The following is a 14,239-nucleotide window of genomic DNA, read 5'->3' on the forward strand; positions in this document are numbered from 1 at the left end:
GGGGGGGGGGGGGGGGGGCGGCCGCCGGGGCGCGGCTCGGGCCAGCCTCAAGACGTGCGTGCTTGGGTTGGGGTTGGGGCTAGCGCCGACTCGTCTGCGTAGCGACTCGACCCCTCGCAGCGAAAGCCGGGGTGTAGCAACCCTGGATTCACTCATCAAGGGGAAGCTGCGATGCTTCTGATGCGAATTTCATCGCGAAAGCGCGTCAAGCGACAGTCCGCGCGCTCACGCGCGCGGCCGCAGCCCCGGCCAGCCGCAGCCCCGTAATCTCGGCGGAGGCCTCCTCCAGTGCCCGCTGCAGCGCTGCCTGCTCCTGCTTGGCGCCGCCAAAGGACGACAGGTAGCTGGCGGCCTCGTCCTTCGGACCAAGGGGCACAGGACGGAATTGGGAGGACGGGCTGTAGGCATGCAGGCAGACCTAGTGTACCGAGTGCCTGATCACAGCGCCGCATGCGCCTCGGCGCGATTCTCATGTGATATCGGCAGTCCACGTGACCACCGTCTTGACGGCGTGCAGCGGGTCAGCCCAGCGCAAGGGGGGTAGTGGCAGGTGTTCTGGACTCGCACGAATGGAGGGTGGGGTGCAGGCATCAGCCGCAGCAGTGGCATGAGCGGGCGCGTCGAGAGCCCCACCTGCGCCGCTGCCAGCTGGCCGGTCAATCCCTCGACTTGGCTTCGCAGCTCGCACACCTGGGGCAGGCAGCAAGATTGAGAGGACGACCCGACCCGCACGTTCAAATCAGCTCGGTTGATTCAGGTGAGTGACGCAGGCATCAGCATTGCCGACAACCGTCCAATGTCGCCTGTGGTGCGCCGACGCTGTGTGGTGCACCGATCGGAGCCCCGCCACCCAACGGCTGTGCACAGCACAGACGATGGGCCCCGCTCTTGTGCATCGGCCCCACCACCTCTGCTGACAGCGCCTCCGCCCGCCGCCGCTCCTCCGCGGCCTGCGCCCCCAGCGCCACCGCCTGCTGGCCGTGCTGCTCCGCCTCCGCCCGCGCCCGCGCCTCGGACTCCTGGGGGCGGCGCCGTGCGTGTAACGAGATGTGTGTCACGCTGCGGCATCACAACTCCTCCAGCTGCGTGTTCTGATGGCGCAGCCTGGTCCTGGACAACGTTTGACCAGAGTGAGTCCTGCTGTGTAACATGTTGACACTCAACAGGAGGTGTGTGGGACAAGGCCCCACCTGCTGCGCGCACAGCAGCCTCTTCTCTGCTATCAGCTGCGCTTCTGTCAGGTGGCCCTCCAGCAACAGGGCCTGCCGCAGGAGGGGGAACGAGTAGTGGGGCGCAAGGTTCAGGATCCGGGTGACGTGGAGGTTTCACACACGTGTGCGTATTTGTTTGTGTGTGTGTGTGTGTTTTTGTGTGTGTTCGCGTGTGTGGGCGAGAGAGACACACACATGCAGAGAAGCAGGGATGCAGAGAGAGCTGTCGAGTGGGTGATCGTGTAAGGCCAGCACAAGGGTGACGCTCGCCAGCAAGTTTGCATGTGTGTGTGTGTGTGCGCGCGCGTGTGTGTGGCCCGTTCTGCTGCTGCTGCTTTCAAGAGAGTGCGCCCGCGCCTGCGCCCGCCCCACGCCAGCCCGCCCGCCCGCCGCCCCGCACCTTGGACCGCTCCCTCTCCAGCGCCACCCGCAGGTCCGCCAGCTCAGCCGCCTGCTCCGCCGCGCGGCGCCCCGACGCCTCTGCCTGCGGCACAGGCGGCAGCGCGGCAGCTGCGGCTGTCACGATTGGCGGCGCAAAGGCTGGCGGGAAAGAGGCACCGCTGCTGCCCATGCACGTAACGCCGCGTTGAGCTCGTGGGGACGCCGCACCTGGGCCTCCGCGGCGACCAGCTGCCGCGCTAGCCCGTCGCCCCGCGCGCCCGCCGCCGCTGCCTCTGCCCGCACGCAGTCCAGTTCGGCCTGCAGCCGCCGCGCCTCGAGCCGACCCTTGAATCGGTCACCCGGGGGACGGGAGAGGGGGGGGGGTGAGCTCAGTCAGCGTTGACCATTGTTTGACCGCCATTAAAGGCAACCCGAGCACCCCGCCTGCTCGCACCACCCTGGCCCCGAGCTCCGCCCGCCGTGCCGTGTCCAGCGGGGCAGCTTTGCAATGCCTTGTGCGCCCGGCCGCGGGCCTCGCCCAGCCGCGCCGCCCACCCGCTCCTCTGCCGCGGCAGCCGCGCCACGTGCGAGGGCGGGGTACGTGTGCTTCATAAACTCAATCAGCTTGGGCCACTTGGTGGGGCCACAGGCCGACGACGCGTAACCGTCCAGGAACCGCGACAACTGCGACGCGGGGGGGCCGGCGGCGCGTGCCTGGTCAATTTAACGGGGCCGTGGCCGCTGTCCTGAACTGGGGTTGCTATCCTTAAAGAGTGGCTGTGATACCCGGTGCATGCAGGTCAGCGGGGCGGGAGCCCGCCAGAACGGCGGCTCTTGCAATCAGCTGCGTGCCCGCTGCCCCTCTCGTGCATGTGGGCCCCTGCCGCGACACCCACCTGCGCCTCCACCTCCGCCGCGCTACTGGCCGGTTCCGGCCCCGCCTCTGGGTCGGCCCCCTCCCCTCCGCCGCCGTTCCTCGCCGACGCCGCCGCCGGCGTCGTCGCTGCCGCCGCCAGGGCGCTGCTGGCGCTCAGCAATAGGTCGTTCACGCTGGCCGCCGCCTCAGCCAGCTTGCGTGCCCGCACCTGCGCGAACCTGCGCGTTGTTTTGGGCAGCAGGTGTCCCCACCTGAGTTTTGCCCTCTTTTGTGGGTTTTGTAATCCTGCGAAGCCTCCCAAAGCCAGCAATGCCCAAAGCATAGCCAAGCGTCGAGGTCTGTACAGTCGTGCCCCGAGCGCTGCACCCGCCGCTGACTCCAAAAGTCCTGCGGCTCCTGTCAAAACCCCACCGCAGCCTATGCTGCTGACTCATCTGCCTGCTGAACCCTGCGTCGGCCGACCTCTGCACATCTGCGAGACCTGACAGGCAGCAACTTGGGCGCTGCCCCTCACCTGGCCGCGCAGGCGTCCAGGAACCGCGCCTCATTCGCGCGCCGGATGCTCCACTCGCCGATCGCCACCGCGGCGAACGCGCCCTTCGCGACCGTGAGCGCTCTGCGGCCGTTGTCGGCGGTCGGGGTTGTGATGTACTTTTCAGGACAGCAAGAGACTGGGTGTGGGGCTCATGCTGCCGACCGCCCACACAGCAGCCTGCTCTGACGATGTACCCTTTGGTCAGTCGCCAAGTCTGCCGTGTGCGCTCAGCTAGTCACGAATGTTGAGAGAATCTCGCTTGCCACGGCCAGTGTCATCGGTCAAAGCATGTACCTCGCCCTGCTCCTCATGGATAATCCGCAATCATCGGCGGCGCCTCACCGCGTGTGCTCCCGCTCCAGCTCCGGCTCCTCCGCTACCACTGCCTCATCAAACTCCGCCCGGTAGCTGCCAGGAAGGTGGACGAGCGGGACCGCAAAAGACCAGAGGCATTTGAAGGGAGTCAGCGGCACACTCACACACGCACACACACACACACACACACACACACACACACAATGCATTCTGCACAGCAAGAGTGGTCGATAACAGGGAAAGCAGATGGCGGCACATCTGCCGTCATCAAGTGCACTCGCAGCGCTCACGTGGCCTCTGCGGCGTCCGCAGCCCGCCGGCACTCCTGCTCCGCCACCCCCTGCAGCGGCACGCGGCACGACGCGCAAGCACAAGTCAACATCACCCCTTGCACCAGTTCGGTGCCGCGAGGCGCGGGCGGCGTTCGCCGTGGACAAGGCGGCAACTCCCACAACCCAGCCCCAGGCGTCTGAGCAGGGGCGGCGCGTTCACAGCGCATGCACAGGCAGACTCGGTTTGCTGGCGGGATGGTACAGCCGCAGGCTGCAGCACTGCCAGGGCTTTGGCCCCGCCCCCTCGCGCCTGCCAGGCCGTCGCGATGGTGGGCACTGCGCCGTCGTTGATGGCCGCCACATACGCCTCAGTCAGACCGGCCAGCACCGGCCCAGTCAGCACAAAGCCGCCCAGGCGCTTGGGCTGCGCCTTGAGCAGGATCAGCTGCGGCAGGGGGCGGCGGCTTTGGTTCGCGAAACACGCGTGCATTCGCGGAGCGAGCAGCTGTCGTGAAGGCGTCCTGGCCAATGGGGCGGCACAGGAAGGGCTGAAGGCTTCTGGTTGGCCTGGTGGAAGGGCCGCCCCGCACATGGGGATGGCTGTGGGCCCCAACGTGGGCCAGGCCGTCCGCGGGCCGCGGCCCCAGAGCCGCCCGCACCCGCAGCAGCCACGCGACGCCCTCCTTGAACTCGGGCCGCAGCTCCTCCCGCGGCGTCGTGTCAAGAGATACCAGGGCCTGCTCCTCGTGCATGGGGCGCACCAGGGTCGCGCAGTCCCTGCGTGCGGGGCCAAGGGCGGGGTCCAGGGTGTAGGGTTCAGGGTTCAGGGTTTGGGGAGGTCTCAGAGCCGCGGGCGCACCCCAGTGCATGGACAAGGAGTGAGCCCGCGCGCGTCAGCCTCTGCTCGGCTGCGCAACAGCGTGCAGGCGGGCACGTCGCCAGACTGGCGGCGAGGCAGCCGGGGGTAACCTGGCAGCCTGGGATGCTGCAGGGGCGGTTGGGCGGCGAGGGGGTGGCGGCGGGCGGAAAGGGCTGGATGGGGGCGCCATGGTGGCGGCGGACCTGTCCGGGAAGAGCCCCTTGATGGAGCTGCGGATCGCGTTTTTGGCGTCCACGCCGGCGCCGCCGCCGGCCACAGGGGTCAGCGCTGCCTCCAGGTACTCGCGCGCAGTCACCTGCGGCAAGGGAATGGGCAAGTGTGTGTTTCGTGTGTGTTTAGTGTGTGTGTGCGTGCGTGCGTGCGTGCGTGCGTGTGCGCGTGCGTGTTCGTGTGCGCATGTGTGTCCGTGCGTGCGGGCGTCCGTGTGTGTGTGTGTGTATGTTGGCGCGTAAGCGCTTGGCGTACATGGGGCAGGAGACGCCTGCCCTTGATCACAAACAACACAGCGGCTGCCTGTCGCACGGAAGAGTCGGTGGCGGGCACGGCCGGCCCACGCCGATCGCGCTCTGCCACATCGACGGCGATGCGCCAAATGTATGAACACGCCCTCCCGCCGCCCACCTTGCGGCCGTGCTCGTCCTCGAGCTTCAGATAAAAGTCGCGCAGCAGCCAAAGGAAGCTGGGCGTGAAGCGCCGCAGCTCCCGCGCCGCCGCGTCGTCGCCGCCCGCGGCGGCGCCTGCCGTGCTGCTGGCGGCGCTGCCGTCGCCGCCGCTGCTGACGCCGTTAGCGCCGTGAGTCGCGCCGCTGCGCACCTTGATGTGCTTCGACATCTCCACCACCAGGCTCAGCCTGCGAGATATTTTCGCCATGCGTGAGCGTCCCAAGAAGTGAGGCGCCACCAGGCCTGTGTGAGCTTGGCACCTGACCTGCCAGCAGGAGGCCCCACCAGCCAAAGCGACCCGTCGGCCAAGTCCAGCCGCCCTGCGCCCACCTGTCCAGCGCCGCCTCGTCAATGCCGCCCATCTGGCGGTCCCGGGCAAGGTGGGGGGCGCAGTGCGGTTATGGCACCAGAGCAGATGCCTTGCCGGGGGCTTTTGGGGCAGGCAGCGGTTGGGGGGTCTCCCGACCAGAATCCGCTCGCACTGAGCTATGCAGATGCGCAGAGTGCGGCGTGCCAGCGGCTGTTGCTGATGCCGCTCCTCCCGTCCCATCCCCAGGTACCTGGTTGTAAACAAACAGGCTGCTAAGCAACACGGCCAGGCTGAAGATCTGGAATGGGTTTTGGCGCGTGGCGTGGCATGCTGCGTCAGGTGTCACAACTGAGGCCAAGGGCAGGCCATGCAACAGAGTGAGGCGGCTGCTGAGTTACATGTCATTCTTATGCTTCGCGGCGGCCTTGCGTATGCCCCCCCCCCCTCACCTGCGTGCTGTACTGGGCTGTCTGGGGGTTAAAGAAGCGAGGGCGGATATGCGCTTGGTCAAGGGGGTGAGCAACCCAGGGAGGCACGGGGCTGTTGAGGTGGTGCTCGCTGGACTCAACTACCATACATGTCATGCAGCACGTTTGCATCTGCTCATGTCAGCCGCGCCGGCACTGCGTATTGGCGCGTCCACTGTCGGGTGCCTCGCGCCGCACCTGATCGTACGCGTCGATCCCCTCCGTATCCAGCAGCACCTGCGCGCCAGCAGCGCGCACGCTGATGCTGTCGAGGACTTCCTATACTATCCAGCACGCAGCATCACGTGCCTGGAGACTGGCCGCTTGACACGCTTGAGCGCGCATGCAGCAGCCCATTCGCAGGCTGCTCACGTTGTCCACTACAGCATGCGCGTGCGTGCGCAGCGCGGCCGTCACATGCAACACCGCCATGCTGCCGGTGCGCGTGTGTGCCGAGGCACCTTCAGCGGCCGCGCACCAGGTGGTATGGGTTGCCGTCCGCGTCAGTGCGCGCCTGCGGCGTTGACCACATCCACAGGCCCTTGGTGCAGGGCCGGTGCGTGCTGCCAATCTGGAAGCCGGCCGTCACCGACAGCAGCTGGTTGAGGATGAAGGACTTGCCCTAGGTGGAGGGGGAGAGGCTCTATGTCATAATCTTATCGTTTACGGTATCGAACCTGGGAAAGCTTGCCGCGTGGGGGGACACAGTTGCAGGGGAATAGCTGCTACTTTCAAGAAGTAGGGCATGTTAGCTGCCCTCTGAGGAGCCCGTCGATACCCTGAAGCTGCCACCCAGGGTGCCGAATGGCTTGCGCACCTGTCGCGCGCGCCCGCAGACGGCGACGACTGCCACTGGCGTGGTCGTCGCGCGCAGCACATCCAGCGCGAGCGGTCCGACCTCGAAACGCCGCGTTTCGGCATTGTAGCGGATCAGCTCCACCGCTGCGCCAGGCATTACGGAATCGTGCTCAGCCGACCTTTTCCACGCGTATGCACGCTGCTGCTCTGCCTCAAAAGTGTACACAATTGATTTTGAAGTCAACGATCTGAGGCTGCTTTTAGGAGATGATATGCATGCTCAGTTCGGTGTTTATCTCTCAGCACTTCAACAAAGTTGCGTCTGCAAGCTATTTGGTGCCTGCGATCTGGATGCGACAGTGACTCCCTCATCGAGCGTCTAAGGGGCTGCTTTCATTCTAAACAAAAGCAACATCGCCCATATACGTAACGCTCGTGGTGGTGTCGTGGTGATGGAGGACCACGTGGTAATGAGCGGCTGAACTGCGTGCCGACTAGGTACTGTACCGACCAGGTGCGGGTGACGACACGGTGCCCTTGTTTGCAGGCCGAGCCTGCTCGCACCTCGCAGCGCATGCAATGAGATGATGGCATGCGATGAGCTGAATCCTCATGCAGATGCTGCATGGCTGTCTCACAATCAATTTGGAAGTGGCCTCCCCAGGCCTCAGCAATCGCGTCAACATCGTTGGCTGGCTCAATCACGTCTGTAGCATCATCCACCCCATGCCTCTCGAGCGTGCTGAACCTGTTGTTGACAAAGGCTGCTTTTCTCCCTGGCATTCCCCATCCACTGCTCTGTCTGCCATTGTAGCCTCTTTGTGAGTGGGATCGTGTTTGCAGTTTTTACAGTGCGTTGGTTGGTAATGTACACTGATACATTGCAAATAACAATGCATTGGCAACAAGCAATTGTTGGGGCAACTATGCATGCAATGGTTCACTCATTATCAGTGCCGGCTGCATCATATTTGCGTACCAGCAGCGCGCCTTGCCGCAATGGCCGACACCCCAACGCTGGAGACGGTGCCAGCAGGTCATGCAATTAAAAAGGCTGCCGAGACGCACCCTGCCTTGCTGCTGCTGCTGCTGCTGCTGCTGCTGCTGCTGCTGTTGCTGCTGCTGCTGCTGCTGCTGCTGCTGCTGCTGTGCTGACAATGCATTGCCACCTTGAGTCTGCCGCCGGCCAGCCTGGCTCCCTAGCTGCACCCGCTGCTGTCACGTCCTGCTTTGCCCTCCCATCAGCCGCGCTTTGCGCGGTAGTAACTGCACTTTTTCTCGTGGTGGTGGTTGCCGTGCGCCCTGATGGGCCCGTAATCTGCCAGGCACACCCAGCAGAACTCGTGCCCGCAGCCGCTTGGCCTGCGGCACGTCATGTGATCGCACCCGCCCTGCTTCTGGATCCCCTCGCCGCAGCGCGGGCAGCGCTTTGCGTGCGCCTTGAACCACGCCAGGTCGGCGGCCGCCGCCCTGTCGTGCTGCTCGCAGGTCTGGCCGTCGTGGAAGGGGCCGCGGTGGTTGAAGCAGGTGCGGCGGCGGCAGGACGGGCACATGATGACGGGGCTGCCGGCGCCGCCCTCGTGAAGCAGACCCTCGCCGCAGCCGGGGTGGGCGCACCACCTGCGTGCGGTCGCAAAGGGGGGCAACTTTGGGCATCAGTGGTAGAGATCGTGCACGCGGTTTGGTGTAGTCATGGGGGGCCCATCCCACGCACGCCAATTGCGTGTTTGCAGCAGGTACGCACCACCAACCACGGCTACATCTGGTGCCTACTGCGACCAGCCAAATTGCAGCACACTAGGTCCTCTGCTGCTGAGCCGTTGAGTGTAGACTAGCCTTCTTGACGACCGCCGAAATCAGAACAGAGAGCCAAATCAGGAATGGGGTCAGCTACTCTTGCTGTGGAGGGCCGCGCCTGCGACGCCTCGCGTCTGCGCCTGTCTCAAACCGCGCACCTGAAGTTGGGCTGGGCCTTGAGCCAGGCCTGGAATTGGTTATCTTCGAGGTCGACCGCCAGGCCGCGGCCCGCGCCCAGCCGCGCCAAATCCCCAGGGCCAAGCTCCTGCTTGCACCCCTCCGCCGGGCACGCGACGCGCGTGCGGCGCTTGCCGTTTACCTCCTGCCGCACGTGGCGGAGGAGGCAGGCGCCACAGACGGCGTGCGCAGCAGGCGACGGGGCCCGGGCGGCGTCGGCGTCCGCGGCCGGGGTTGGGGCGGAGTGGATGGGGGGGAAGGCGGATGTGGGCTTGATCTCGCAGCAGATGGTGCACTCCTGGGGGTGCGGTTGTGGCACAGGCGGACAGGGGTTAACCTTCAGTTGAGGATTGTTTGCGGCATGCGCCTGCTTTCTTGGGTGCAAAGAAATATGCAAAGCGAGGAACAATCAGGTTTATAAGTGGGGTCCCGGCAGCATCGGCGTCATGATTAGCAGGCGGCTGCAACAATGACAATGAGACCGCTCAGCCTCGTTGCTGGCCCAGACCTGCGCGCACCAGGGTACGCACAGCAGGGGCCGGCATTCCTGGGCCTGCTTTGATATGCAGCCAAAGACCATTCTTCCATGCTGCTACCACAGGCTGGGTGCGAGCCGGGGCGGTCGCTGGCGCCGGCGCCAGCACGCCGGCACGGGCCTGTGTGTTGGAAGGTCGGTGCGGGCACGTCAGTGTCAGGGCCGAGGAGCCGCCTGAGCCGCACAGGAAGCAGGCACGGCTCAGAGCGCGTTACAGTGACATCAATATCACTCGACCTTGGCCCACATTTGAGCCCGCAGCGCCCATCCTTTAGGCGCGTTGCAACGGACAGATCCGAAGTCCCGTACTCTGCTCCCGACAATATTATACTGTATATCAATGAATGATGGTCATATGTACGGCACAATCAACTCAGCTGCAAGGTGGGTCGGAGCGGCCGACAGACGAGGCGCATTCCTCATCAGGGTCCTGCGTGCACCCTCGGTGCAGCATCCACGCCTTGGGCTCGAGACAAGGCAATACATGCACGTGGCAGACTACTTTGGAGCATATCACCATTCTGCGCAAATTCCCATCCTTAGCATATCACTGCGCTATCTGGACAGCAGGTGAATGAAAACACCCGTGATTAGGCAACCTGCCAGATGGCCGCTGGTTCAGGTGAGAAACATCGCTTCCAGGCTCTGTTGATGGGGATGCGGCCCTCATGCTTGCACAGGCACGCAGCAGCCCAGGCAGTCATCAGAGCTGAAACCCAGTATCATGCTGTTTCCACGTAAGCGCACTCTCCACGCGGGGCGTTTGTCCAACTTACAAACAGGCAGGATGGGGTCAATTGTGCATGGGGTGAGCGTGACTTTTTTGGGGGGGCCGGATGGGCTTGTGACGGACTGAGAGTGGCAGTCATGCATTCCACACACTCTCAAATTTTAGAACATGTTGTGGGTGCATTGCAGCCAAGCAAGGTGCTGAATGCGGCTTCAAATTGGGTGTGCACGGAAGTGCAGCGCAGTAGCGCCTCTGGATCAAGTTGTGCCAGCGCGCCAGCATGCGGCTCACGCAAGCACATCAAAGTGCACCAGCGCGTACGCTGGGCTGCGCCTCGGGTTGCGACGCCTGAAGGGGTGCAGCCTCAGATGCGCAGCCGGCGACGACTGCAAATGGCAGTGAGAAATGACTTGGCATCTATACGTCGATCCTGGTAACAGGACCTATCTATCATCACTCATAGCTGCGCACGGGAAACAACACACTAAGGTGTAGATAGACTGATGGCAGCACAGCAAGCACAGAAACATACGGTGCTGCATGGGGCAGTGCACAGCTTGCCTGTGGTCCCATGGCTGCGGTGAGATCGGGGGACACAGTATGGCCCCGCCGTGGCGCGTGGAACACCAGCAGCCAAGGGGGACCAGCATGACTCCCTTTGTGGATTCCTCTCGCGCAACACATCAACGTGCTCTTGCGAATGGGCTTTCTCGCTGCAACCAAGGCCCCCTAATTGGGTGCGCTCATGACGGGAACAACAGGACAAAAGGCGCCCGCACGCGAGAGACGATTACACACACACACACACACACACACACACACACACACACACACACACACACACCAGCATGCATGCGCGAGCACATGCGCGCACGCACAAGGAAAGCAACAGCCGCCTGTCAGGCAGGACAAAGGAATGGTGGGGCCTTGGTGCGCCGCGAGGCCCTCTGGCCCTGGCGGCCCAAGATTGGGCCGTGTGGAGGCCTGGACCCTCAGAGGGCTGCCCAGGGAGCGCAGGACGAGCGGCACGCCGCCGCGCCGTCACGCAGCGAACGCCGGCTGAGGGCACCCCTCGCTGGCGGCAGACGGGGGGTCATCCTGCCGCAGTGCATCCTTGGCAACGGCCTGGACGGCGGCGTGCTCCTCCTCCATTCGGTCGATCCGGTCCTCCACCACGCGGCTCCAGTGCTGCGAGTGTGCAAATGCGCGCAAGTGTGTGCGTGAATGTGTGTGAATTTGTGCGTGTATGTATGTGTGTGTGTGTGTGTGTGTGTGTGTGTGTGTGTTTGTAGTTGGTAATCTGCATCATGGCGTTGATCGCATGCAATTTCGTAGGCTCCAGAGAGACACAGTGAGGGGGGCATCAGGCAGGTGCCCGGCTGCCCCTGTGCGCTGCCTTCGTACTGGATGCGGCACTGGGGCAGCGCAAACGCCATGGGCGAGCCGGCACGCGCGCGGCCCGGCCGAGCTGCCATGTTGCCGCGTTTCATGCAGTGCTGCTGCGGCCGCAAACTCTTGAACCTGTACATGTGCGTCTATTGTACACATACGCACACACAAGACTATATATGGCACCCACCTCCAGCGCCAGGATTGAGAGGGGCTCCTCCACCTGGACGCCAATCTCCTCTATGCCCTGCAGCCACAGCAAGTTGTGCGCATACGTGATTGGATATAGTTGCGTTCTCACGGTTGCCGGGGACGGTCGAAAAGCTTATGGCTCGACCGTGCAGCAAGGCAGGGAAGCGCGCCAGGACGCTGCCGCCTGCGGGGCGGCGCTGGTCCCTCCGCGCGGCGGCGCGCCCCCAGAGAGCTGGCGCTCACCAGGAGAAAGAAGCCCTGGCATCAGGACGGGGTGGTGGCGGCGATCACAGGGGAGGAAAGGGCTCAGAGCACAGGAGGCCGGGCCGTCCCGATTGCAGGTGTGCTCAGCAGCCGTGCACACAAGGAAGGGGTTGCCACGAGCAGTGATTGCCCTGCGCGGGCGCTTAGCCCCGGTCCTTGACGGACCCTGGCAGCAGCCACGCCGCCCCAGCCCCACCCCCATCACACTTTCACCGCACCATGACGAGGGTGACGGGGAGGGTGGCCCAGCCGAGCTCACGCCAGGTGCAGAAAGGCAGCGCCATCAGCCAGGTCACCAAAAACCGCGACGTGTGCCTGCCAGGCGTGGATGAGACATGGATGCCGCATGCTTGAGAGCATGCACGTCTGCATCTCTAGGGTCTTGTGGGCACTTTGAAGCGCGTGTTGGTCATCATTTTCCTGCAAGAATTGTAGTTTCTGCCTGCCCAGAGGCAGTGTGCCCATGTCTAGAATTGAGCTCGTCGTCCGCTGAAGCATGCAGCCCTGAGTAGCATGATCGCTGGGTGCCACATGGGTGTGTTTGTATGTGGTTGTGTGTGTGATAGTTTGTGTGATAATGTGTGTGTGTGTGTGTGTGTGATAATGTGTGTGTGATAATGTGTGTGTGATAGTGTGTGTGTGTGTGTGCGCGCGCGTGCGCGTGTGCATTGATCTGACAGAAGGAGGCCCCACCTGGAGTAGCTGAGGGGCAGGGGAGTGCGCAGGATCTTCTCGCAGGCGTCAAAGGAGCCCTGCAGCCGCCGCACTGACTCATCCTGCAAGCCGGCGACGCAGAGGGTTGAGGGAGGACGGCGCGCGTGTGCGGGTGTGCTTTGGGGGGGGGGGCGTTGCTGAAAGGGCAACAAGCAGGCCTGCGCTGCGAGCAGGGGCATCCTGCTGCGGGTGGGCCGCCATCAGCCCTGCGCGTTGCAGGGAAACCAAGCAACGCCTTGCACATCTGAATCCCGATCCACAAGCCCCTGAACCTGAACACAGAACGCTGACTGTCTGGACATCCGGCAGACGGCAGGTCGCGCCCCCGTTGACCCGCAGCGAGCGCAGCCCCTCCCGTCAACCTCCCGTTGCATCGCCCCAAAGCCCACCGCGTGCGTCTTGGTGTCGATCGTCATGCGGCTGCCCGCCAGCAGCGACCCCAGCACGCTGAGGACCGTCTGGGGCGGCGTCGGGGAGCGCAGCACCAGCGCGCGCTCCTCCGGCAGCAACACCCTGGGGGGTGGGGCGTGCGCGAAAGGTGGGGATCGTGATGAGCAGTGGGCGATCCTTTTGGAGCGCGTGTCCTGTGGCAGAGCGCTTGGCGGTTGTAAGGGGCGGGTCAGACACCCTCAATTACCCAAGAAAAAAGGCCGGGCGCGGAACGGCTAGCTGACAGCACTAACGGCCGAGGGGGGTGACCCACTTTTCCAAAAGGTGCGGCAGGCGGCCCCGCTCCTCGCGCACGTGGCACATCAGGGCGAGCGGGAAGGCGCGCAGCCACCGCAGCATCGCGCCGCGCACGCGCGCGTCGGCCGGGGAGGGCAGCCACTGCAGCGCTTGGCGAGCGAGGTGGCAGCACGCGCTGACGACCTTTTGGGGTGTGCGTGAGAGGTGGAAGCGGGGGAGGTGGGCGGCCAGGGTTTCAGGCGGATGCAGAGCGCGCCAGCTTTGTGAGTCTTTGTGTGTGCGAGTGTGTGGGGGTGATGATGGTGGTGGTGGAATGCACTGGAGAAGGGAGAGGGAAAGTTGGGCAGCGAAAACAAAGGCGCCGCAAAAAATGACAATTGCACCGGGGTCACGCCTTAATGGGGGACATGGCGGCCCTCATCGCGGTGCTGGATTTCTCGCTGGTGCTGCTGCTGCTGCTGCTGCTGCTGCTGCTGCTGCTGCTGCTGCTGCCGCCGCATTGCAGCTGTCCCTTTTGCTGCTGCTGGTGCATCATCCGCACCGGCCCCACCTGGTTCCAGGCAGTGCACGCCTCCCACCACCGCTCATAACTGCTGTTGGTCCTGCGAGAGCAGGGAACGGAGGCGAACGCCCGGAAAGATCCTCACTGCAGGTGCTGCAGTTACACAAGGAAACCGGCGGGAGATGTTGCGCGCAGGGTCTGAAAAACGGGGCGCGCCGGGGCCGCCGCAGTCTGCATTTCTGTCCACCCACCTGAAGACTAGCAGCCTAAGAGTCGCGATCCGCATGAAAGGCGCCGAAGGGCGGCAGGAGGAGGGGCGGAAGCCCAAAGGTCAGAGGGCGACAGCGGCGGGACGGGTGAGGAAGGTGGTTTTGGGAGCGCGCAGTCGTCCGGCGCGAGATGCACAGTCTGCGGGAGCGGGCGGCGGTCGCCCGCGAGCGGCTCCCCTCCGCCGCCCCCAGCCTCAATCCACACCCACAGTCACACCCACAGTGATAGGGCAAATGTAGATATGCTGAACAGCCCCTGCGGCGGCACTGGGGGG

At 64.3% G+C, this 14,239-nt stretch overlaps 3 protein-coding genes across 3 annotated transcripts; all 3 read right to left on the reverse strand.

Annotated features, from left to right (window-relative positions):
• Nucleotides 1–205: 205 nt before the first annotated feature.
• MNEG_2346 (Interferon-induced guanylate-binding protein 2) lies at nucleotides 206–6,865 on the reverse strand (the record flags this gene model as incomplete). Its single annotated transcript, XM_014049175.1, has 21 exons — nucleotides 206–358; nucleotides 634–690; nucleotides 906–1,019; nucleotides 1,191–1,262; nucleotides 1,612–1,695; nucleotides 1,821–1,937; nucleotides 2,148–2,276; nucleotides 2,489–2,687; nucleotides 2,984–3,085; nucleotides 3,347–3,412; nucleotides 3,610–3,659; nucleotides 3,929–4,036; nucleotides 4,251–4,368; nucleotides 4,654–4,766; nucleotides 5,093–5,321; nucleotides 5,464–5,495; nucleotides 5,694–5,741; nucleotides 5,893–5,913; nucleotides 6,109–6,147; nucleotides 6,389–6,532; nucleotides 6,728–6,865. 21 exons carry the CDS (start codon nucleotides 6,863–6,865, stop codon nucleotides 206–208), a joined length of 2,133 nt encoding a protein of 710 aa, XP_013904629.1.
• Nucleotides 6,866–7,949: 1,084 nt separating this feature from the next.
• On the reverse strand, nucleotides 7,950–9,485 carry MNEG_2347 (putative E3 ubiquitin-protein ligase ARI9; the record flags this gene model as incomplete). The annotated part of the gene is made up of 3 exons (XM_014049176.1): nucleotides 7,950–8,328; nucleotides 8,664–8,980; nucleotides 9,450–9,485. The coding sequence occupies 3 exons, from the start codon at nucleotides 9,483–9,485 to the stop codon at nucleotides 7,950–7,952; spliced, it is 732 nt and encodes a 243-aa protein (XP_013904630.1).
• Nucleotides 9,486–10,988: 1,503 nt separating this feature from the next.
• MNEG_2348 (hypothetical protein) lies at nucleotides 10,989–13,693 on the reverse strand (the record flags this gene model as incomplete). The annotated part of the gene is made up of 8 exons (XM_014049177.1): nucleotides 10,989–11,135; nucleotides 11,527–11,583; nucleotides 11,772–11,786; nucleotides 12,011–12,107; nucleotides 12,486–12,568; nucleotides 12,896–13,019; nucleotides 13,210–13,376; nucleotides 13,601–13,693. 8 exons carry the CDS (start codon nucleotides 13,691–13,693, stop codon nucleotides 10,989–10,991), a joined length of 783 nt encoding a protein of 260 aa, XP_013904631.1.
• Between the last annotated feature and the right edge of the window lie 546 nt (nucleotides 13,694–14,239).

This window comes from Monoraphidium neglectum, assembly GCF_000611645.1.
Source record: "Monoraphidium neglectum strain SAG 48.87 unplaced genomic scaffold scaffold00263, whole genome shotgun sequence".
In the NCBI taxonomy this organism is placed as follows: Eukaryota; Viridiplantae; Chlorophyta; class Chlorophyceae; order Sphaeropleales; family Selenastraceae; genus Monoraphidium; species Monoraphidium neglectum.